This window comes from Zingiber officinale, chromosome 2A (assembly GCF_018446385.1).
Source record: "Zingiber officinale cultivar Zhangliang chromosome 2A, Zo_v1.1, whole genome shotgun sequence".
Lineage (NCBI taxonomy): Eukaryota > Viridiplantae > Streptophyta > Magnoliopsida > Zingiberales > Zingiberaceae > Zingiber > Zingiber officinale.
The window spans coordinates 135,761,360-135,786,367 of record NC_055988.1 but is presented as its reverse complement, the minus strand read 5'-3'; the positions used below and the strand labels follow the sequence as shown (position 1 = coordinate 135,786,367).

Genomic DNA, 25,008 nt, shown 5'->3' with positions numbered 1-25,008 from the left:
CCGGGCTGGAAAAAGTCAATGGGGTTGACTTTTCCAACTGGGGCGCCAAGAACCCTTTCGGGCACCCGGAGTTGACTTTTTTACCAAATCGCGTCAATCGCGATCTGAACGTTAGGGGATAAAGTTTTATCCCCCAGGGCGCCCGGAATCCCTTCGGGGCGCCCCGACCAAGGCTATAAATACAGTCTTGGTCCAGAAGCTTTTCAACAACTCAAGCAATTCATTCTTTCTATACTTGTACGCTTTCTCTGTAGTTAAGCTTCTATTTTCTGTGCTTCATCGTTGTAAGAGGCTTCTCCGTCTGAAGGAGTTTTTTAGTACGATCATTTTCCTTGGATTAACAATCTCCCCGGTTGTAACCAAGTCAAATCTGGTGCCTCGTCTTTTCTGATTTACTTTCTGTTTAGCTAATTTATACAAGTGTTAGTTTAAGAGTTCGAGAAATCTTTGTTTTTTATTTTCAGGCTATTCAACCCCCCTTCTACCCGGCCGTTGCGATCCAACAAGACTATCATCCATTAGGATTTCGACCTATGAGACTTCCATCTATCAAGAGCTCTAGCTCTGAGACTTCCATCTATTAGTAGTTCCAACTTAAAGACTTCCATCTACCAAAGTCTCTTCAACTTCTATTAGTTAAGTGTTTCACCTAAAGGATTTCTTGTCTACAAGACTGCCCAAAGTGCACCTGCATTATTGCCAAGATTTTATATATACACATTCAACATAAGTAAGAATACCAACAATATCTAACATAACATATCAATTTTGTTTACTTTAAATATTATGCCAATGATTTTACTAACTACATCATCAAAACCAATCAACTGATAATTGCATCAACAACCCCCTTAAGTTAATCCTAAAGAGCAATTGCACTAACATGTATCACCTCTATGCCACTCATAGAGCACAATACAATAGCCCCCTAGGGCTTGGTGTAATGGTAAAAGGCATGATACATTTCTCAAATAATCAGGATTCAATTCCCACATAGGATACACCTACAACGATTAAACTACTAATGAAATTGAGATGTCATGTCAAGAGTCACTGTACTTCTTGGATTTAACTAGTGGATGGAATATGATGTTGGATCATTTATACTAGAATTAGTTGAGCTATAAGATCCAGATAGCTAGTATAAAAAAAGTAAAAAATAAAAAAATATAGCACAATGTTGGTGCAACCTTAGGTCAAGGTTGACCTGGTTAACCAGACTCGAGTTGACTTGACTCGAGTTGTGTTTTGATGTTTGACGAGTTATGTTTGACAATGTTTGACGTGAACAGAAAAGTTGTATCTTGATGTTTTACAAGGATACAAGCTTGGGAGATTGTGGGTGCAACCCGTGGTCAAGGTTGACCTGGTTGACCCGAGGTGAGTTGACCTGACTCGGAAAAGTCCAAGCAGGGAGCTTGGCACGGGAAAAATCCAAGCAGGGAGTTTGGCATGGTGAAAAGTCCAAGCAGGGAGCTTGGCACGGGAAAAGTCCAAGTATGGAGACTTGGCACGGAGAAGTCCAAGTATGGAAGTTTGGCACATGGGAAGTCGGAGAGGGCTCGGTAGCTCGTGGTCGAGAGGGCTCGGGAGCTCGCTCTCCCGGGTGGAAGTCGAGAGGGCTCGGTAGCTCGTTCTCCGAACTGTGGTCGAGAGGGCTCGGTAGCTCATTCTCGGACCGATGTAACCTGGTGAGTGAAGCCAGGTGAAAATCCTGGTGAGTGAAGCCAGGTGAAAGTCCTGGTGAGTGAAGCCAGGCAGTTGGAAAACCCTAGTGAGTGAAGCTAGGCAAATGGAAAAGTCCCGGTGAGTGAAGCCAGACAGATTGGAAATCCTGGTGAGTGAAGCCGGTGAAAACCCTAGTGAGTGAAGCTAGGTGAAAGTCCCGTGAGTGAAGCCGGGCAGGAAAATCCAGATGGATCAAGGGTGATCGGACATCGGTGTTAAGAAGGTCAAGTAGGTCAAGGGAGTGACCGGATACTTGACACGAAGAGAAAGTCCAAGTGGGTCAAAGGATTGACCGGACACTGGGTGGGGAGTCTTAGCAGGTCAAGGAGTGACCGGATGCTAAGCATGATGTACCAACAGTCAAGGTTGACCGGATGTTGGTGTGGGAGACTTGGGACTTGGTATTGGGAAAAACCAAGCTCGGATCGATCCGGGGACCGATAGATATGGTCGGACCTCTAGATCCCAGAACCAAAGGTAAGTCTATGATCTATGCCGATCGGTCCAAGACCGATCGGATCGTCTGGGACCGGATACCGACTTAGACAAGCACCACTGATAGGTGGTCGGCTGAGTCGGTCAGGTACCTCAGTCAGCTAAGACCGAGTCGAGCTACTTCAGGGGACAACATTGTCCGAGACTCGCAACAACCTGTTGGCGCATTTTGCTATGGCTTCTTCTTCGCAGGTGGATGCAGGTATAAAAGGAGATCGAGGGCGACTCTCTCTTACTCTTCTTCTTCCTCTCTATTCCTTCTTGCTGCTACTACTTTCTCTAGAGCTTTGCTGAGCTCTCGTCTAAGCTTCGCGTGAGCTTCCTTTCGGCTGGGTTCCTGCTGTTGTAGGCGTCGCTTGAAGCTGCTGCTTCATCCAGTTGAAGAGAAGGCAAGTAAGCGAAGGTTTTACAGTTGTATTGTATTTTGCTTCTTGCTGTACTTGTACTCCTTCTTGTTGTTGTAAGTTTTTGTGGCGAGGTTTCTCCACCCATAAGGAGTTTATATTAGCCGATTTTCCGAGAACTCATCCACCGACGGATTGATAGGCTTCGTCCACCTTACGGACACACCGAGGAGTAGGAGTACCATCTCTGAACCTCGTTACATCTTCGTGTTGAGGTTTGCTTCTCATTTTTCGTTTCTATTATTTTATTTCCGTTGCGCTAACCTAATTCGTAGGAAGAAACGAAGATTTGGGGTCGGCTATTCACACCCCCCCCCCCCCTCTAGCCGCGACCATCGATCCTAACAAGTGGTATCAGAGCGAGGTTGCTCTTCGTCGGATTAACACCCGGGGAGCACAAGCTAGAGAATGGATCAACTTGGAGAAGATGTCACGATTCCACCCTTCTACGATCGCGACGACTTCGCGTTTTGGAAGGTAAGGATGAAGTACTTTCTTATGACTAACCTAGTTCATTGGAATTGTGTGCAAGTAAGGTTTACCCATCCGGTGGATAAAGACGGAAAAACCCTAGAGAAGAAAAAGTGGACGAAGGAGCAAATCCACCAATCCACAATCAACGATGAGGTAACGAAAACTCTTGAATTTTCATTATCTAATGACATTTTGTGTAAGGTAGGTGGATATAACAATGCCAAGGAGTTGTGGAACAACTTGGCCAAGCTCCATGAGGGAAGCTCCATTTCAAGTCATGAAGAGGAGTCAAGTGAGCCAAGTAGCTCACATCATGGAGGAGAGGAATTAGAAGTTGAGGGATACTCAACATCTAAGGAAGAAGAAGAGGAGAGTTCTTCTTCAAGAATGGAGCAAGAGGAAGAAGCTTCTACCTCCGGAAGGGATGAAGAAGAGAGTATTCATCCATCCTCAACCCTAGGTAACTCAAGCATTTCAATTTCAAATAAATTACACATAATGTGCTTTGAGTGTAGGGAGTATGAACATTACAAGAGTAAGTGTCCAAGGAGGATTAGGAAAACTCCACCGGCACCAAAAGTCAAGGAAGCTGGAGTCCCGATATGCAAGGGCAAGGAGCACGTGGTGTGCTTCCAATGCAAGCGAAGGGGACACTATAGGAGCCAATGTCCGAGGGGGAGACAACCTCACAAGGACAAGAGATCGAGCACATGTATAGGGGGAGATAGGGCAAACCCTAAGGTAATCTCTAAGGCACATTCTTGCAATTCTAGTAGGATGCATGCTCGTAGCCTTATTGCTATTGTCAAGAATGATAAGCATGTTAATTATAGGAATCAATACATGAGCTTAGGAGTCAAACATGTTAACCTAGATAAGGATAATACTAGAAATGTCAACCTTAGAATTAACCCATCTAAGGCTAAGGGAAACCTAGGTAGGAATCCAAAATCATCTAGACATATGCCTAGGAATACCTCAAAGAAACATGATAAATTAAAGCTTGAGGTATTAGAGAAAGAAAATCAAGTCTTGAGGTCAAGACTTGACTCTCTAGAAAAGGCTCTTGAGGATTTGACTCTAGAGTCTAGGGGTCAAAAACCCAAGTCCAAGGACAAGAAAGGTTTCGGTCACAAACCTAAGTCCCAAGTGGTCAAGCCCACTTACCATGATGTTCCATTCGATTATGGAACAAAACCTAGGGCAAGGAAGACCATCACCAAGGTCACAAGGGGAGTCACCCCTAGAGTTGATCTTGATTAGTCCCAAATGACCAAGGCTTCAAAGCCTAGGAGGGTCATTAGAAGGGTTGCTAGGGAAGTCATCCCTAGTGAATACTTAGTGAACCCAATGAGCTCCAATAGGTATTGGGTTCCTAGGAGCGTAATTTCATCACGCTAGATTAGTTAGGGTGTGGCAACCTTACTTGAATAGGTAGTTAACCTAATCATGGCAAAAGGTGGCACTTTAGGATTTTTCAAGGTATAATCAAGCCTTGAAAATGAAATTAAGAATTATTCCTAAGGTGATTAGAATGTGCCAATCAAATTTGAGGAGTTGTCTAGAGTCAATCTAATTGGCACATAGTGATCTAAAAATCTTTGGTATATGATTTTAGGTCTATTACACTTAGGAATATAGAACCTATGGCAAAATGATCGAAATTATCAAAAATGGCAACTAAGGCTAGAATTAGGTATTTTCTATACCTTTACATGTTATTTGCCATACATTATTTTTCATATGTCATGTCATGACATCATATTTATTTTATGATCATTTAAAATGTCATGATAATGCTTAGGTTAGTTTAAATGTCATGCTTTATTTAAGTTTCATACTTTATGACATGACATCATGACATTGGCACATGTTTTTACTTATGATATTATTTTATGTCATGTCATCATCTCTTGCATTAATGATCAATGAAATTGATTTAAGAACTAAAACACAATTTGATATGGAGATCAAATTGTTATTTAGAAAAATGCATGAGAACTTAGATTAAGCTAACCTAAACCCATATCTCACATCAAAATTAACTTGGATGTGTTTGATACACCTTAGATGTGTGTGAGATATTAGGATTGTGAGTTAGGATCAAGGTGCATAGTTCTTGTACCTAGATGAGCCTAATTCTAATTGGGGATCATAGGGAAAGCTTGTGTACAAGTCATGTACATTTAGCCCTAAGATTGTGGTCCCAAATTAAAGGGTTTAAAATCATTTTAAAATTGATTTGAAAAACCTTGATGAAGTTTTTCTAGTGATAGCTCTCATCATTGAGCAAAGTGATACAAAGATGAGTTAACTTTGAGCTATTTCAAAGACTTTTGAACTTTGTATCAAGATTGAAAAATGGAAGATATTTTCATAGAAAACTATTTTTCCTTGATAGTATATGTTATGAGGAGTGTATCCTCAAAATTTTACAATTTTTAGAATTTTCTGTGATTTTCTAGAGGTTTCTGAATTTCGGGAGAAGAAATCAGAAATCAGAAATCAGAGGTCGTGGACCGATCAGGAGGTTCCCTGATCGGTCCAGGTCTGTGTGGATCGGTCACTGGACCGATCCAGAGGGAGCCTGATCGGTCTGGTGACCGATCAGGGCGTGCCAAATTGCTGAAATTCGACTGGTTGTCTGAAATTTCAGCTCGGGAGTTGGTATTTTGAAGGTTTGAAACTCTCCAAGACATTGTTGGTGCAATGGTCAAGGGGGAGTTGACCTTTAGGGGGAATTTTACTTATTAGTCAAGGGGAGTTGACTTTTAGGGGGAGTTTTTACTCCTAAAGACTTGAGTGATATAGGATTATCACTAAGTTAATTGTTGGACCTTAGTATCAAGGGGGAAATTAAGAGTTTCAATGAAAGGTATGAGACTTTCATTAGGAAAAAACTCTTGACCTTGATTCACTTTTTTTGATGTGTGTCAAAAAGGGGGAGAGTAGAAAGGAGAATGGAGAATGTCTGGAGAATGTTCAGGGAAGAACATTGGAAAACCTAAGTTAGGTTATCGGGTTAACCTAACTTGATTATGGATTTTGTCAAACATCAAAAAGGGGGAGATTGTTGGTGCAACCTTAGGTCAAGGTTGACCTGGTTGACCAGACTCGAGTTGACTTGACTCGAGTTGTGTTTTGATGTTTGACGAGTTATGTTTGACAATGTTTAACGTGAACAGAAAAGTTGTATCTTGATGTTTTACAAGGATACAAGCTTGGGAGATTGTGGGTGCAACCCGTGGTCAAGGTTGACCTGGTTGACCCGAGGTGAGTTGACCTGACTCGGAAAAGTCCAAGCAGGGAGCTTGGCACGAGAAAAGTCCAAGCAGGGAGTTTGGCATGGTGAAAAGTCCAAGCAGGGAGTTTGGCATGGTGAAAAGTCCAAGCAGGGAGCTTGGCACGGGAAAAGTCCAAGTATGGAGACTTGGCATGGAGAAGTCCAAGTATGGAAGCTTGGCACATGGGAAGTCGGAGAGGGCTCGGTAGCTCGTTCTCCGGACTGTGGTCAGAGAGGGCTCGGGAGCTCGTTCTCCGGACTGTGGTCAGAGAGGGCTCGGGAGCTCGTTCTCTGGACCGGATGGAAGTCGGAGAGGGCTCGGTAGCTCGTTCTCCGAACTGTGGTCAGAGAGGGCTCGGTAGCTCGTTCTCTGGACCGGATGTGGAAAGTCCTGGTGAGTGAAGCTAGGCAGACGGATAAGTCCTGGTGAGTGAAGCCAGGCAGTGGAAAAGTCCTGGTGAGTGAAGCCAGGCAGTTGTTAAAACCCTAGTGAGTGAAGCTAGGTGAAAGTCCTGGTGAGTGAAGCCGGGCAGATTGGAAATCCTGGTGAGTGAAGCCAGGTGAAAACCCTAGTGAGTGAAGCTAGGTGAAAGTCCTGGTGAGTGAAGCCGGGCAAGGGAAAATCCAGATGGATCAAGGGTGATCGGACATCTGGTGTTAAGAAGGTCAAGTAGGTCAAGGGAGTGACCGGATACTTGACACGAAGAGAAAAGTCCAAGTGGGTCAAAGGGATTGACCGGACACTTGGTGGGGAGTCTTAGCAGGTCAAGAGAGTGACCGGATGCTAAGCATGATTTACCAACAGGTCAAGGTTGACCGGATGTTGGTGTGGGAGACTTGGGACTTGGTATTGGGAAAAACCAAGCTCTGGATCGATCTGAGGACCGTTCCAGTGATAGGGCTGATCGGTCTGGTGACCGATCAGTAACCAAACAGAATGGTTCTGTGGACTATCTGATCGGTCTGAAGACCGATCAGGAAGCAAACAGAAGAGAAGAAGGAGAAAGGCTGATCGGTCCAGGGACCGATCAGACTCCTCCTGGACCGATCAGGACATACCCTGATCGGTCCAGGCCTAGCCTGATCGGTCCCCAAGACCGATCAGGGACAGTGTGGACCGATTAGGTTGGAGCCTGATCGGTCTGTAACTATCCGCTGGCTCACAACGGTCTTCTTGGCCTCTGCTTCTTCTTCGCAGTGGATGCAGTATAAAAGGAGATCGAGGGCCTCTCTACTTCTTCTTCCTCTCTGCTCCTTCTTGCTGCTACTACTTTCTCTAGAGCTTTGTTGAGCTCTCGTCTAAGCTTCGCGGGTTCCTGCTGTTGTAGGCGTCGCTTGAAGCTGCTGCTTCATCCAGTCGAAGAGAAGGCAAGTAAGCGAATGTTTTACAGTTGTATTGTATTTTGCTTCTTGTTGTACTTGTACTCCTTCTTGCTGTTGTAAGTTTTTGTGGCGAGGTTTCTCCACCCATAAGGAGTTTATATTAGTCGGTTTTCCGGGGACTCATCCACCGACGGATTGATAGGCTTCGTCCACCTTACGGGCACGCCGAGGAGTAGGAGTATCATCTCCGAACCTCGTTACATCTTCGTGTTGAGGTTTGCTTCTCATTTTTCGTTTCTATTATTTTATTTCCGCTGCGCTAACCTAATTCGTAGGAAGAAACGAAGATTTAGGGTCGGCTATTCACACCCCCCTCTCTAGCCGCGACCATCGATCCTAACACACAATGCATTAGTTGACAAAATTGATTTTGGGTGGTCTCATCCCATGACCATTGATAAATAACATATAATATATTTACTAAAAAACTAATATAATTGATGATTTGTTAAAAAATTATATTACAAAGATCCATGTACAATAATACTCCTCCACCTGACTATTAGTGAATCGATAAATATAGATTTTTAGGGATGGAAAAAAAAATATAATAACTGCAATGAAATGTGAGATAAAGTATGTAACAAACTAACTAGTTCCCCCATTGATGGGAATAACGTGCAAGGCCTTATAGTTACACCACAATTTGGCCTGACTTAACTAGATATTGGAAACAAGTTTACAAGAGATAATATGTACCACTATGGTCTACAGACACACACACACAGAGAAAACAAAAAATCATTAATACGTGAGGTAATACGAGGGTGTCACATGGTTAAGGAGTCAATAGTATTGCTAAAATAGTGGTCAAAGTTAACATAAGGTCCAGGCCGCCCCCAACTCCTGATTGTCCCCAACTTCATGCTATTCTCGACTTTGCACCACTCCCGTCTCCATTACCATCCCCGACTCCATGATGTTCATGACTCCACATCGGCCTCGACTCTACGCCGCTCCCGACTCCTAGCAGGCCTCACATTTGTACTGTTGCTCATAGAAAATATGGATAATGTAGCTATTTTCTTCAGAAAATGTGGGTAACATAAGCGGAAATTTTGAAACACGTGGAGAATGTGAGGGTATCATCACAACTCTATACAAGATCGTCCACTCCGAGCAAACCTTGTATTTGTGAATTGAAGCTTATATACTTAGGGCATGCATATTTGTTTATCTCATTCATCCCTCTATTTTTGTTTTCTTTAGAGTAAACAAGCCCAAAAATACAAAGAGAAATATCATTTGAAAGTTGATGAAATCTCACTATTGCCCTAGGCAAAAGATGTGGGTGGTGCACAAATGAAATTTTGAGCTATAAGAAGAGTGAAAAGGTAGCTGATCTATCTTGGTATGGTGGAATTAGGAGCAAGCTCAGCATTACAAGTCAAGTCAACCTTAACTTGGCTCCTATATATCGTGTGGTAACGGCAGTACCAAGGTGGATCGACATGGCTTTGATTGACAGGGCCATTCACAAACTCACATTTATAAATGTGGAGAGGGCATTGGCCACTGACGCTATGGAATCATCCATTATACCAGAAAGAACTAGTCAGAAGTGTTGGACATGCTTGGTGACAGATTCACGTTGTCTTTAGAGATCTGAAATCAGAAGAATGTAGGTTGAGGTACATCAGTACATGGAACATGGTTGGGTTGTGTTGTGTTTGTTAGAAGGAAAAAATAAAAACACTTTGCATGGAAAATAAATCTTGGTAGAAAGAGTTGATCTAATGCATCAGTTTATTTTGTGTATTAGTTTAGTTGTATTATGGAAGTCAATGAGTAGATGCTCATCCTATTCAATATGAACTCATTTTACAAAATATAATAATCTTAATTTTTTTTCCCCATTCTTTTTGGCTATGTTTTGATTATTTTTAGGGCAAAGTGCCCTTAATTATTAGACGTCTTTACTTTTAAAAATTTTAAACGACACATTAGTAATTTATCATTCTGAAAATATTTTTATTCTAACACTAGCAACTACAATGTAGCTACTACCAAAATATAAATCAGTTCAACTTATCAAAAATATTATAAATAGAATAGTTTTAATATAAAAAAAATTATCAATTGGATCAAAATTTACTTAAATTTAAAAATATTCAAAATCATCTTAAATAGCAGTCAATTGCTTCAAATTGTAATAGTCGTTACTGCAGGATCTTATTATAACAGTGCTAGAATTAAGATACTTACAGTATGAAAAATATGATGAGACTTTTTAAATGCAGAGGGAGGGGAGCTCTTGTTATTATTTTGATAGTATCTATGGTTGACAGAGATAAAATAATTATTCTTGTTAAATAATAAACTAAAAAAATACTAACAAATTTCACATTATTATTTTGTTAATTCTGTTGTCAAAATTTATTAAAAAGAAATTAATTATTTTCTACAACTCCAAAATCAAATACAAATTATAGAGAGGATGAACGAACATTTTTAAATTTTTTATCCTTTCCATTTTTTACTTGAAAAAGATATTTTAAAAAACTAAAAGCCAAATGGATAAGAGAGTCTACTAATCCATCACTTTGGCTCCTCTACTTTGCGATATTAAATGTTCTATTCTTAGTAAAATATATCCACTCATAACATCGATCTTGTTTAATAATACTCGACTCTTGATTCTAAAGTTATAATCAAGGCTTGTAGTCTCTAAACTCAAAGAATTAAGCCCTATCATTTAGACCTAAAGCTAAAGTTTGAGCACCGACTTTAATTGATTAAGCGAGTTAGACTAAGCAGACCATGTGGTCTAGTTGGGTCAATCGAGCCAATTGGACTAGATGGAGTAAGTGATCTAGTTGAGTAAAGTGATCCAGTGAGCTAAAATCTGAGCTAGGTACATAAGACAAGTTGAATGGTCCAAACATACTTGATAGACGTGAGCAAGTCTGCAATGAATTTGTCAATTTGGACAGTTTGGTTAGCACGATCGAAGGCAAACGGGCTAGACGAACTAATGGAGTCAAGATCGGATAAGTGGGACACTGAGTCAAACTTGCCAATCATGGGATCAAGCTAGGCAAGACGAGTGGGTCATTGTTCCAAGCTTACCAAGAAACCTATCAGATAGGGCAAGTTAAGTGGTCCAATCATCTATTCAATCCAATCAACATAAGAACATACACATTGGACCATGCAAATCTAATAAATGACAGCAAAAGAAATGACAAATTTTCTTACTGGGTCTGGGACTGGGGATGAACTAACAATAAACCAATAAATTGGATTAAGTTACACAAAGATGCTTCTCCTATATGCTTGCAGAAGATGCTCGATTGGATTTTAAAAGGCAGCATTACACAAGTTCTAATGCAAGCTAAAGAGCATTTTGAATCACATAATGAAAAAACTGGAGCCTACCAAAGCAAGATTCAACTACAAGCAAAAGAAAGTAGTCATCCATTACGTCTTCAGTATGGATCACTTTCATGGCATGCCTTCTCCACTGATAGTAGACGCGCCGCTTCTGCTCGTGCATTTGATTTGCTGAGCTTCATGTGCTTCTCGTTGGTTTCTCGAGAGGAGCTCAAGTGGCCAAGCATCCAAGGGTGTCGGGTATCTAGCATGCGGTCTACTCACTGATGTGGGTGCCTTTGCTGAGGTTGGGGAACATCCAGCATCCGGAAGGGAATTGAAATCTTGTTGAACCACAATGTCGTAGAGGGGGAGAGAAGGCTGTTGCTGAGTCTGCACTGGCATTGAAGGCGCCAAGTCTAACTTGTTGCCCCACTCTCCCATAGAATTAGACTGCATCTCATTTAACTCGCTTTGGAGTCGCTCCACCTCCACTCTCAGAGCTTTCTTCTCATCTTGTAGCTCGTTCTTCTCCACCCTCACCTAATCCAGTTCAAGCCAAAATGCCTATTAGAAAGTATACATTATCCATGAAGTATGTTACAGTAAAAAAATCTTATGTTATCTTAAGTGATCCAAAAATAAAATAGTAGAACAAATGAATGTTAAAGGGATGTTTACAAAATTTTCTTTTTCTTCCTTTCTCATAACAATTCAAGGGCCGAAAAAAAAAATCTTAAGTGTGAAGATTGAAACGATGATGTTCTGAGTTAGTAGCTATTGTTTAAGAAATGTCATGTAAGTGAAACTTCAATTAGTTATGTTATATCATCGAGTTAATAGTTCTATCTCACAATGGTTAATCATCATTAGCTAAGAACCATACATACATGTATTCCGCAGACACTTCACCTTTCCATCCAATTCGATTGCTCTATCGTAATCCATATAAAAACAATTTCTTTTCTAGGATTCGGATTTTCAATCCCTCTTGGAAGCAAAATTCCACAGGTTTGATGTAAAAATAGGTGAACCACAGCCTTTCCACACCACATCTCAGCCTTTCTTACACACCTATTCACAATGTTTTATTTACTTGGAGGCTTTAAAATACTATGGAAAGATTGGACAGAAAATAAAGGGAGAATGGAAGATACAAAGGATGAATGAAGTTTATTCTTTTCTTCCCAACACACCCTTAACCTAGAAGAATGGAGGATTAGTTTGGAAGCTTTCCTTTGTTCACGTTAAGAAGAAGACCTGATGCAGCACAAAAATATTGTACCATATATGCTTGAATATCTTAATTCAACTCATCGAAATAATATATTACCAAGTAAAAGCTGATCTAATACATGAAATTCTAACTTCTTTTATAGAGTCAAAATAAGATGAGATTATCCAAAAGTCTGTCAATAAAAAACAATTTGTCTTAAAATTATAACTATAACAATCTTAATAATCAGTTAACAACTATTAGAAATTAAAAATATATAATTTTTTTAAAAAAATTGAAGAATTTTTGAATTGATCGCTAATTTTCAAACTAAATCATCAAAGAGTTACACAGAATTTAATCTTACAAATTACACTTAGACAAAAAGACATGGAGACTTGGAGAATTGGCATGGCATGGCATGACCAAGGTGCTCGATGGCTTGGGGTCCATGGTAAAAGATGGTATGGGACATATGAAAGGCCGAATGACGAGGAACATCAGAGTGTTACTACCGAGGAGATGAATTACATAAGCGAAGGTAAAGGATAGTATGTGGAGTGAGCCAAGATTTGGTACATCTGTGGAACGATAGCTTGATGGAAGAAGACCTCAAGGCATGGTAAGAATTCATGGGAGTTGCAAGATGAGTGATGTGTACACATAGGACAATGGTAGTTCTCAACTTAGGCGGGCTCGGTCATTAAATTGATCATGGTCAACATAACAATTAACTGAAGGAGTCCTTCAGTTGAGTGATGGTTGAGTAGACCGGGTAGTTGACTCAAACACGAACAAGAGGGAAGCTCTCTGGAGACGAATGGACAGATGAAGGTCTAGATGGTTGGTAAGTATGGCCAATCGACCGGTAAAATTTAGATGAAACAGACGTCGAAAGAAATAGTTATGACCTGCTAGAATTGGTCAAAGCAGTCAATTAATGGCGCCAACTCAACAAGATCAAGTCAAAGATTTGTTTCAAGGAACATATAATTTTAAAGATTCAAGAGGCCACAAATCAGAAACAATAACAAAATACTTTTCACATTAATACTCTCTTATTTTGCGTTTTTTTTTAAGCCTAGAATTTTTGTTGTAACCCTCTTTGTGCTATCTTTGACACTTTTAAGAGATTTCTTCACCTTCAGTGTTGCTGTGAAGGAGACGCTATAGCTAATTCTTGAAGTGATCCACCGAAGGATCGCAAGTTGTGGAATAGGAGCCTGACGAATGCTGAACCATGTTAAAAGTCTATGTCACTATAAAATGCTTGTGTTTATGCTTTTGTTATTTTCTGCTACCTAATGTTTTATTGTGACCTTGATAAATCGTCACAAGAGTAGGTGAATTTTCTATTTGCAAGTCATTCAGAACTTAACTTTTCATCCTTCCACTTCCATCCATATTTTCACTCCAACTCTAAAACCCTAAATGATAAAGAACCTTAAAACTTTATTTTGCAATGATCCATCCCCATCATGATGACATTTATTAAGATTACCCAAGTATGTCGACCAAGAGAATAGACATTGAATGCATTAGTATAGCGCATGTGTGACCTAGGACATCTAAGGGCACCATAGACCTCTTATTGCCTCAAACTTCCATATAGACTCTATACGACCATAGTCCCTCAAAGAAGCTGGCCACGAAAGGATGCCTCTACATAGCTAGTTAGCCGGTGAGGTCTTGTTTGCTAACAAAACCAACTAGACAAATCACGATTGTGTACTACCACTCATGCCACCAAGAAAGAGCTCTCAATCCAGGTGTTGATCACAGGGTTTCACCATCTGCAGAGGCCCCACAATGCGCTTGCCACAATTTTAACCCATATGACGTGGGGTCGTTGTAGGGGGGTCGTTAATGTGGTGGTTCCACATTTTTAAGAAATAGCTCTTCCTTGCTATGCCTGAATCTAGTAAGTTCCCCATGTTGACTTAAATTAAGAAGCAAACTCCACTCTTGGTGCTGACCTTTTATCAATTCCTTTAAGTTTGTGACTATACTCTCATGGAACCCAAAGACTTATGAAAGGTGTCATGCGACTATCCACCGATCTCTAGTCAAATGATTTATGGTCAAAATGAAGGTAGAAGTAATATTGATCTCACTAGTTTGGTATCAGAAAATAAGACCCAAGCTTTCGATACAATGACCTCCCTTTAAGATTATCGAGAGCCAAGTCAATATACATAGATTTGTGAAGCATTTCACACCATCACACACCATTTGCCGTGTACTTCACAATAAACTGAGGAGTCTAGTTCAATTGGTATCGTTGGTGCAAAATTGCAATTTTCACTCCTTCCCATGGAAAACAAGTGTTATTAATTTCCTTAATTATTTATGAAAAATTGGTGTCATGTTTTGAGCACGTGATGCTGGTGGATGACATGAAATTAAACAAAGCCATGAATTTGAAGCTTTAGTCTTTTAGGTTTTGTTGATTCATAGTTTCTAGTCCATGGAAATATATATTAGATCATGGCAGTCAGTTGTGAAATTTAAGTATATAACTTAGTAGTTTTCTATTAACGTCAGCATTGGGATAAGGATTATACTTCATAGTTTTTTCTCTATATATCAAACTATATATCCAGAATATAAAAAATACACATCATTATCACATGTGGCGTATATAAACGTAGAAGATTAGAATAATAATGCAGTGATGGAAAAAGGTACAAGGTAGTGTACTTATTCAATGGAGGCATGTATGATCTTGGGTCGCGTCGGGCAGTGGATGGGGTGAGAGAAGAATATATGGAGATTGCAATTGGAATGGGGAAGTTGTTGATTCATCATTTAATCTTCTTCCGCTTGTTTACTTGAAAAATAAACTATATAGATTTAATAATCAATTCAATTAGAATTTTGGACAAACAAGTTAAATCAATAAACATTACTTGAACCATCTTAGCACATATCAAGTGTCCGCACAACACGATATATATTGACGAAACCAACATCGGTAACATATGAAAGGTTATTGATACTAGCTGACATTTAAAATTTCAAATCAAGGCAATGGGTACTTAATAATTGGGTATTCATAGACATCCATCCCATTTAAATTGAGTTTGCATTAGTTTAAAGAGGGAGAGAGAGAAGGGCAGTAAATCTCCTAGGCCATGGTATGGAGTCAAAAATTTCAATTCATAAATGTATCTTTCTCTCCTCCCTTTTGCTTTACAGTTGAAGTAGAAGCATGATTTAAAATTTAGTTCCGTGCTAAGTGAAATGGGTGAAATTTATCATTCTGCCACCGCCCGGCATCAGCACCCGCTCGACACCAGCAACACTAGCCACGGCAGTCGCGCGGGCCACGGTGGGCCACGGCAGGGACATGACGAAGACGCGGCGGGCCGCAGCGGGGACACTGTAGTCGTACGGGTTGCGGCAGGCACACTGCTCACGGCTAGGATGCAGTTGGTGCACAAGTTGTGGTGGGGACGTCGTGAGCGTCGGGTCTTGATAGGGACGCCACACCCATGTCACAACTCTACGAGCGCACGGGTTGCGATGGGGACATCGCGGGCAAACGGGTGGATGCAGAAGAAACTTTAGGTTTAGGTTAATTAAACTTAAACTTAGGTTAATAATTTCAATCAACTCTTAGCTATAAATAAGATAATCTATATAGGCTTAATCAAAACCTAATAAAATGATTCCATTAATCTAATACTCCAATTAATCAATCTAATTTGCAATTCGTAAGTTTTTTTCCCATCTTCACAAGCATAAGAAAATACTATTCCTTTAACAATACACCCTTTTGAAACATAAATTAAATTATCGCCCTTAGTGCCAAATCATCAAAGCTCTCACTAGCTATGTGAATATTATGCCCTACTCTTTTTAGAATATGAGACACTATTTTGTGTAGCAAACTGGACGTCAATTGCTATCTATGTTATAGCTTCAGAAGATGTCTTAGAATTAAAATTTAGTCACGGGTGTTTATGAAAATATTATTCCTTTAAAGATACAATCTTTTGAATTATAAAACCTTTAACTAGAGGATTGTAGACATGCCAACAGTATCATTTCAAAAAGGGTTAGTGCAACCTAAAAGAATATTGAAATTTCTGATGTTCATGCCACTAGATTTAGGGAAAATTTTGCCATGGAAATGATCTTTCAGTTGAATCTGTGATTAACGGTTCATATGGACTTACATATTGAGATTCATTGACCAAAGCAGAATTTTCCTTTCTAAGGGCTTCAACTTGAGCAACAAGATCCCGCAACACTCGAGTTGTTTCAACCAATATATAGGCTTTTCCATTATTCAGCCGTGTTGGTTCTGAAAAGTAAGTGAATTCTTCAGCATAAACTTATAAAAACACATAGGAAATTGAAATGGAGTGGGAAAAAAAATATTAACAAGCTCAAACAGCCTAAATTCCTAATTGTGGTACACATCAATTCCTTCCTAGTAAGAGTTCTCTCACAAAGACACATTAGAGCTGTCTAGAACTAACAACGTCATACCATGCAACAAGTGTAAAGCAGAATAAAAACTAAAATGTAGTATTTTTATTTGTGCAAGGGTGCATATAATAGGTGCATGGTTTTGATAGGGGCCTAGATGCATGATTTCCTAGTGTACTCATTTGAGTCACATATCATGCTGGTCTCACTAGTTAGTTTTTCATCCAGTTAACAATGGCAAAAGTAATGCTCATACAAGTAATGCAGCCTTTACCTTCCTAGTTTCTCATTATTTCATATATTTTTAGTGTTTTCAAATGAATTTTTGAAAAAGGAATGGTATTACAGTAATTTGAATGTAGCTTGGTGACAAAAAAGAAAGTCTCAGTTTTTCAAACAATTCAAGGATCCAAGGAAAGCAATTGCCATCAGCCAAATCAAGCAGATTTTTCAAAAGTGGTGTTGCTATCTGAATTGTAGAAGCATGTTTAGACACCATCAGACTTACCAAGTGCCTGAGCCAGGTCCATAAATAGCTCATTCAAGTAATCACGCTTCTTCTTCTCTCTCAAGGACTTGTTTTCTTTCTTTGAAACTTTCTTCAAGTTCCTTTTGGTTGGAATTGAACTACACAAGAATTTTTTTTTTTAAGATTGGAAAACAAAAAATATATAATTAAAAAAAAATTCTACCCTTGTTTGTTTACAAAATATCAGGAAAAAAAAAAGCAAGTTATCATGAAATGGTCAGAAGAGAACTTCCAGGAATATTCTATATCTTTTCCCATTACATCTCTAAGAAACATTAACCTAAAATTATAAACCAACTTAAAGCCAAAACGCATGTACTATAAACATCCTATCTGAAAATTTGTCTATATTATATTCGGGCAAAGATTAATCTAAGTTTGTATTACTTCATCAAATGTTAGGGAAATGGCTAGTGGTAGGTAGGACATGGCACTATCGTGCGATGGACCCGAGACCTCGATGAGGCCTCACAGACCCCTCGCGCAAAGCCCCACGGCTGTGCTAACACCTCACATGAGGCCGAGTTTTTTTTTTCAATTTAAAAAATTTTCTTTGTCTTTTAATATTTAAATCTTTTTTAGGCCGCCGGCCACGCATAGGCCTCGCACAAGACTGTGACAGTCACGCAAAGCTGAAGTTTTTTTTTAATTTAAAAAATTGTTCTTTATGTTTTTTAATAGTTATTTTTTTTAGGCCACTGAGTTTTTTTCAATTTTTTTAACTGTTAATTTTTTTAATAGTTAATTCTTTCACCTCTTAATTCTTTCTCATTCTTCCCCATATTTTAGCTTTTTTTATTTCTTTCATCCTGAAACACATGAAAAAAAAACTATTTTTAAATATTTTTTATTTCTTTCCTCCTTAAATACATAAGAAAAAAATTTCCTCCTGATTAAAATAAATTAAATTCAATTTAATTTAAATCTACTTGATCCTAATCATAATATCTAGACTTTAGTTAATCCTAAATTAATTTTTACTTAATCCAAAATTTTAAAATATTAGTTTAACCTAATAGTAAGTATTTATAGTAATCAAATGTTATAATAATATTTTTTTAATTGATATATTTTATATTTAAAAAAGTACCAAAACCATATTGGCATAGCACGATACGATACTGAAACTGTATTGTTCTAAGTCATAAACCAGATATTGTCAGAAATTTTAAACCATGGAATAAACTAAAGAAAATGATGCATAAACAATTTTTTAAACACAAGGGAATGAGTTCCTGGTGTCTTTATCTAACTAACATGATTCACATTTAAGGGCTTAAAGATTAGATAAATTAGGAACCATCTTCTTCAAGATTAGGAGAGAGGGGTGACTAAGACGGTTGTGAATCTGAAAAGGTGAAGGTGTAGCTAAGAGAGATGAAGACAATAAAGCCATGCAACTCATACAACTCATGAGACTCGTGCCTGATGCCAATTTTACCTTACTTGTCCTCAAATCCTAAATAGAAATGGAAGTAACATCAAAGTTAATAGAACAATTTAATGATCTAGTAAGTTTACTGTTAAATAATAAGCTCAACAAAAACTCAAGGGTATAAGTTATCAAATACAGATATAACATAGGTGAAAAGGAAATATCTCCAATGTCTTTATCCGATGAGTAAGAATCAATGACTATCAAGATACTATTAAAATGTGTGAGTAGTGTGAAAGCAAAGAAAAAGAATATGTTACCAGACATATGCTTAAATGCTCGCGAATCAAGGGTCTAGGGAGGCGTAAAATAAGTACAGGCATACAATAAGTGCAGATAACTCCATAAGCAGATGAGTTGAATAGCTCAAATGAAGCACCAACAAAAACCTGGAACTAAAGGAGCCATAAGTACTCATTTGTTGAAATAAACAAGTTGAACTAGACTGAACTTGACCATTAGAATGATCTCTTTGACCTTCTCAAGTATCTGACATTTTAAGAGATGAAAGGTGATGATTGATCCCAGAATGTTTTGGAAATAGATTGGCCAAATGAAGAATTTGAGAAGGTCCTGCTAAGGAGTTGGGTCTTCAGCTTCAAGGATAACTTGAGGAAAGATCTAGGGAAGGACCTTGTTAAACCAAAGAAGTGCTAAAGTTGGCTCTCACGAGCAAGAGGGGACTTTACCATAGTGTTGGCTATTGGAAAAGACCAACAATGCCAGAAGACACATCAATGTGAGATTCAGCACAGATGACGCAAAAGGGCACAGCACAAACATGCAGATAGACATGTGATCAACAGCTGGAAAAGGCAACAAAAATAGGGGATGCATGCACCTAGAAGATTTAGCATCAACAATGTAGACAAGCATGTGGGAGCTTCAATGCAGACGACATATGCGCAAAGGAGCTTCAGCTTGGGCACATGAACAAGCTTAGCCCTCATGGGCGTCCAGGAGCTTCGACGTGGAGGATATAGACAGGTGCGTTGAAGGAGTCACATAGGGAGGAGAAGTCGTCAAGATCTTTGGCGCCAAAGAGACTAATTATATAGTGATGTTGGGATGGAATAAGGGTGAGGGAGAGCTAACTCTAATACCATGTTGAGGGAAAAAATTGTTCCTTATAGGATCTCTTAGTACCCCTCTACTTTTATAGATGTGTCATATCAAAAATAAAAAATATTATAAATAGGCTCTTTACCCTTATATATTTACACATAGACCCTTTGCCCATCATAGTAATAAAAGGTATTAATATTATTGTCACTTCAATGACAGTCAAGTAAGATGTGAAACCATTCTAAAACAAGAAGTGATGCTGTTGATTGACCTTTGGTCATATTGATATTGAGATTAATTGAGATTAAACATCACCTTCACAAAATAACTACTACATATTATGTTTCTTATCTGACAGCAATACGTGATCTCACATCCATAGACACAATGATTTCTAGTTAAATACATAGATAGGATTGTTAAAGAATAGTACAGTGGAAATGACTCACCATAAGAACTCATTTTGTACATTACCTAGTATTTATAGTGGTCTGATGAAAGACAGGTGTAATTAATCCTTAGACTTGAGATTATCGTTATCTCAAAATAAGTGATCAACATGCTTTAACTCTTGTGGGTTGATCCCTTAAAAAAAATGCACATACACTAGCAGTAGAGCTCATTGCTTTATGAAGGTGAGTAAGTAATCAACATAGGAATTATAACTCCTTGTAACTAGGAGGGTATATCATATAATCAATTCTATCGATGACGACTTAGATAAATCTATGCACAATAGAAATTAGTTAAGAAGGATCCTCAAGATGGTGTTCCTTTGAGTGAGATTATAATAATACCACTTGAATGTGGCCTATTAGAACTAAAACTAATCCAATGTCTAAAGGTGGATTATAAGATATAAAATTATAAGGGACTAAATTACATTGCAACTGTGATACAAGAGTTTTCGTGAAACCCACAATTTACAAAATAGTGGATAGTCTCCCCAACTTGTAGAACAAAAGATAGTCTTGATACCTTATTAAAGGTAAGACTTATGTACATAAATTAATAAAGAGGAATCTTCATGAGGGATAAAAGAAGTTGATCGCTTAGGTACACTATCTCTAAGAAAATATAAAGTAATACACATAAAGCTCAAGCTCTTAACATGAGATATATAGCTTGAGGTGAACATGTGGATAATTTAAAGTTAATTCTCCAAATTAATTATCAAATAATTTAGAGTAAACTAGTTTGACTAATTAATAGAGAATTCAAATGGAATAGAAGACCTAATTAAGTTAATTAAATTTAGAATGTAAAATTGCAAAATCAAAAATAATTTGTAAATTAAAATTAGAGTGAACATTTAAAATTAGTTAAAGGGTTAATTAAATTTCAATTTAGAATTTTAAAAAACTCAAACTAACTTTATAATAGGTAAAAATTAATTTAGAGAAGAAACACTTTTGAAAATTGTTTAACAAGAGCTGTAAAATTTTAAAAGTATTATAATTTTAAAATTAATTAATTTTTGTTTAGTCATTTGTCGATATAAATTAGAAATTAATTTCTATGTTATCTAGCCTTTTAATTAGCTAGATCTAAACAGATGGCACAAATTAAAACATGGTTGAAAACTATAGACTAAATAAGAGGCATAGATTTAGATCATAATGAATTGTAAAGATGTAACGACACAACCCCTAGCCACCCTCCTCTCACTTATACATCGTGGCCACCACCTTCTGACGGCTTCCTCACCTATCATCCTCCTTCGTCCTCTCAGATGATAACACCTCTGTGCTACAACAACATCTAGAAGCCACATGGATTAGTTGTGGTTGGACAAGTTTTACGTGACTTCCACAAAGGCATGAATAAATAGGTTTCATTTTATTATTTTATTTTGGATTAATCTAACATCACAAGGAAAAAGCAAACTGGAAAATTTAAAATAAACTATTTTTTTGTGCCAGTAAAGCTTTGCCACTACAACAATCCCAACAATTTACCCCCTCAACTCATAATCATATATTAGTCAAGTCATTGATTGTTATGCCAATTGTGCTTGGAGTTTGCACCATTCTTGCAAAATGCCTACTAGAGAAAAATTTTCGGATACATATGCTGTGAAAAAACTTACAAGTTAAGTTATTTAATGTCGGAGGCAATAGATTGGTAAGTCCACATGGCGATGTTTATTTCGACTTCATTACTAGTTGACTCAGAATGGTAATCTCTATTTGTTTCATTTTTCATGTTTTAAGAACTGAAATACTTCACAGAATAGTAGGCATTGGGCATCTCTTCATCACTGTTTTTCAGACACCTTGGAGAACTTTCCAGCAGTTATTTGCAGGAATGTTCACATAATTTAATAGCAAATTAAGGACTGTGCAGTAGTATTTCACGCTAATCAGAATGAAGAAACAACATGATTAAGACACATCACACCTCGGAGAACTTTCCAACAGCTATTTGCAGGAATGTTCATATACTTTGATAACAAATTAAGCAATGTTCATATACTTTGATAACAAATTAAGCACTGCACAGCAGTATCCACACTATCAGAATGCAGGAAACGACATGATTAGGCACATTAGTATTTTAATAATAACAAACCCTTTATAGTTCAAACTGAAAATTAAAAAAATAAAAAATAAACAATCACTACTTAATCCTATCTACCATCTACCTGCTGGGGGATTGCCCAGGTCCAGCATTTGTGCCGTTTGCTATAGGAGACTCCATTACCATGATTGCGTTAATTAGGAGGTCTGCAAGTGAGATATAGCTCTTTGGTTAGAACTTGATTTCTACTGCTAAACTTACCAAGATTAATCACCAAGAAAAGAAACATAGGAAAAACTAATTTTTACAAATTTTTTTCTGAGAAAAATCTTTGATCTTTTTATTTCATGCTTAGTTTGCTGCGAGAAAGAAGGGGCAAAACATGGATTTCTCCCTGGCAGATTCAGAACCGATTCAAACGAACAAATCATCAAATTTTAAAGCTGTTGATAAAAGTATAGATAAGAAGCATGGAGATCAGTCCTCCACCGATCTCTAATCCCAAGGACATATGCCACCCAAAATAAACCAGATCGCGCAAGGGATCGACCAAAAATGAAATCAAAAACTAAGAACAGAAAGAAAGTTCTGCGGAAGGGAAGTTACCTTCGCCGAACCCTAAGAAGAAGAATCGAGCCTGACGCCACGAACAGCAGAAAATACGAGCGGAGAGGGAGATAAGAACAAGATAAAACCGAGAGAGAGAGAGCGTGCGTGCTGCGTGTGGCGAGCACTCGACTCTCCATCGGCTTGAGCTCTCAATACGTAGGCCTCCACGTGGTTGTCCGGCTCCCGTGGCCCCTCCAATGGAGGTTCTTAAGCGAGAATTACAAAATTACCCGCAACTATACCTGCCACTCACATCCGTATGATTTGGCCCCACCTCTTCAACCAATAATTTATCAGATTCAAATTGACGCAGATGATAGGCTGTAGGTACGCTTCTTGTAGGAGAAGAATTCAGAAGGATGCAAAAGGTGTACACGTGGTCTTCCTGCCACACTTGAAGTATTCGTACCCATTCAGTTACACTGCCAAAGGCCTGTTTTGTGGGGTCTTAAATTCATCCTACTCCCCATTAGCGTGCCGGGTATCAGATGGAGTGCGACGCGCCCACGACGAGGCGCACGTTGAATCCTGAGGAGGGCCTGTGGTCGAGTTTGTCGGCCGCATGCTCGGCACGCGGAAACGCTCTGCTGCGCGACGCGTTGGTACTCGGTAGTTCATATTTGTTATATTGGCACGGCATCAATTTAAGTGTAAAAAAATAACGGAAATTAGGTATATTTTTCAAACGACCCTTGGGTTTTAAAAATTCCCAATAAACGTCTCGTATTTCCTAAAATGTTGTTTGTGAAATTTATTAGCAGTTAGGTGTTCCATTGAAATTGCACAAATTGAGATTTTGATCATAAGATTATTTTTAAGTTAAAATAAATTATTTTGAACCACCAATTTCATTTTACCTAAAATTATTTGAGATATATATATATATATATACCCAAACTTCGTACATTGATACCATCGTACCTCGTTTTAGCATACAAAATTTTAAGAAAGGTTTTCTATCTTTTCGACATAGAGTGTCTTTATCTAAAGAGATGTGTCCTGAAACATCAAAGGAGATAGAGGAGATGAAGGCAGTTTCTTATACTTCGGCTATAGGAAGCCTATGCAATACTATGTACGAGACTGGATATCTGTTTTACCATGGCATAGTTAGTAGATATCAAAGTAACTCAGGACCGGGACATTGGACCGCTGTAAAGCATATATTAAAGTACCTTACAAGGACTAGAGATTATATGCTGGTTTACCAGGCAGATGATTTACTCCCTGTGGATTACATGGATTCGGACTTCCAATCAGATTGAGGAGTCTCTACTCCTTCCAAATCTTTGGGCCTAAAGCTGATTGAGGGGTCCCTTCCTTTTTTCCTACTGATACTGACTCTATAACTCTCTAATATTCAACAATGAGCCTTTTTTGTCCTGAGTAGTGTCTCCATTCGTTAGACCTCTCGAAATCATCTGAACTATTCCTCGAGGATCAATCTGTTGGAACCCCAAGGTTGTTTTGGTGTGATCAACAAGTTAAGTTAGGTCCTGCGTTGTTTCTAACATTGTGTCTAAGTGTGCAGGAGCTTAGGAGCACAGGTACTCGAGCGGAAGACGCAGCTAGCGAGAAGGACGGCACGTTGTGCGTCCGAGGGACGAGGTGCTGCGGAAGAGTACACCGGCGGACGAGAAGGAAGTGCGCGCGGTGGTTCCGAGGTACGAAAGCCGGAGCGGAAGAGACGCAGCTAGCGCGAAGGTCGGCACGGGGTGCGACCGAGGGACGAAGTCTGCGGATGAGTACGCTGGCGGACGAGAAGGGACACGCGGTAATTCCGATGGACGAGAAGCCGGAGGGAAGCACGCTCGAGAAGACCGGAAGATGGGTTCGGGTGAGCCCTATTCCGGATGTCAGAGATCACCCAAGCAAGCGGAGCCGGAGCAGAAAAGACCCGGACCAGAGGCGAGCTGAACCAGAGAAGAGAGCACGGACCAAAAGTCAACTGGGTTGACTTTTGGCTCCGGGGCGCCCGGAACTATCCGGGGCGCCCGGAACTATCCGGGGCGCCCGGAGCTGTCCGGGGCGCCCGGAATGGACTTTTCAACAGGATCGAGTTTTGACTCGATCCGACCGTTGGGGGATAAAATTTATCCCCCCAGGGCGCCCGGAACC

The 25,008-nt window shown here is 39.0% G+C and overlaps 1 protein-coding gene across 1 annotated transcript; it reads right to left on the bottom strand.

Moving 5' to 3' along the window:
• Nucleotides 1-10,977: 10,977 nt before the first annotated feature.
• On the bottom strand, nt 10,978-23,047 carry LOC122042395 (protein IRON-RELATED TRANSCRIPTION FACTOR 3-like). The gene is made up of 5 exons (XM_042602498.1): nt 22,888-23,047; nt 22,406-22,487; nt 17,241-17,359; nt 16,477-16,604; nt 10,978-11,622 (listed from the first exon to the last, which is right to left on the bottom strand). Exons 2-5 carry the CDS (start codon nt 22,465-22,467, stop codon nt 11,212-11,214), a joined length of 720 nt encoding a protein of 239 aa, XP_042458432.1. The 5' UTR covers nt 22,468-22,487; nt 22,888-23,047; the 3' UTR covers nt 10,978-11,211.
• Between the last annotated feature and the right edge of the window lie 1,961 nt (nt 23,048-25,008).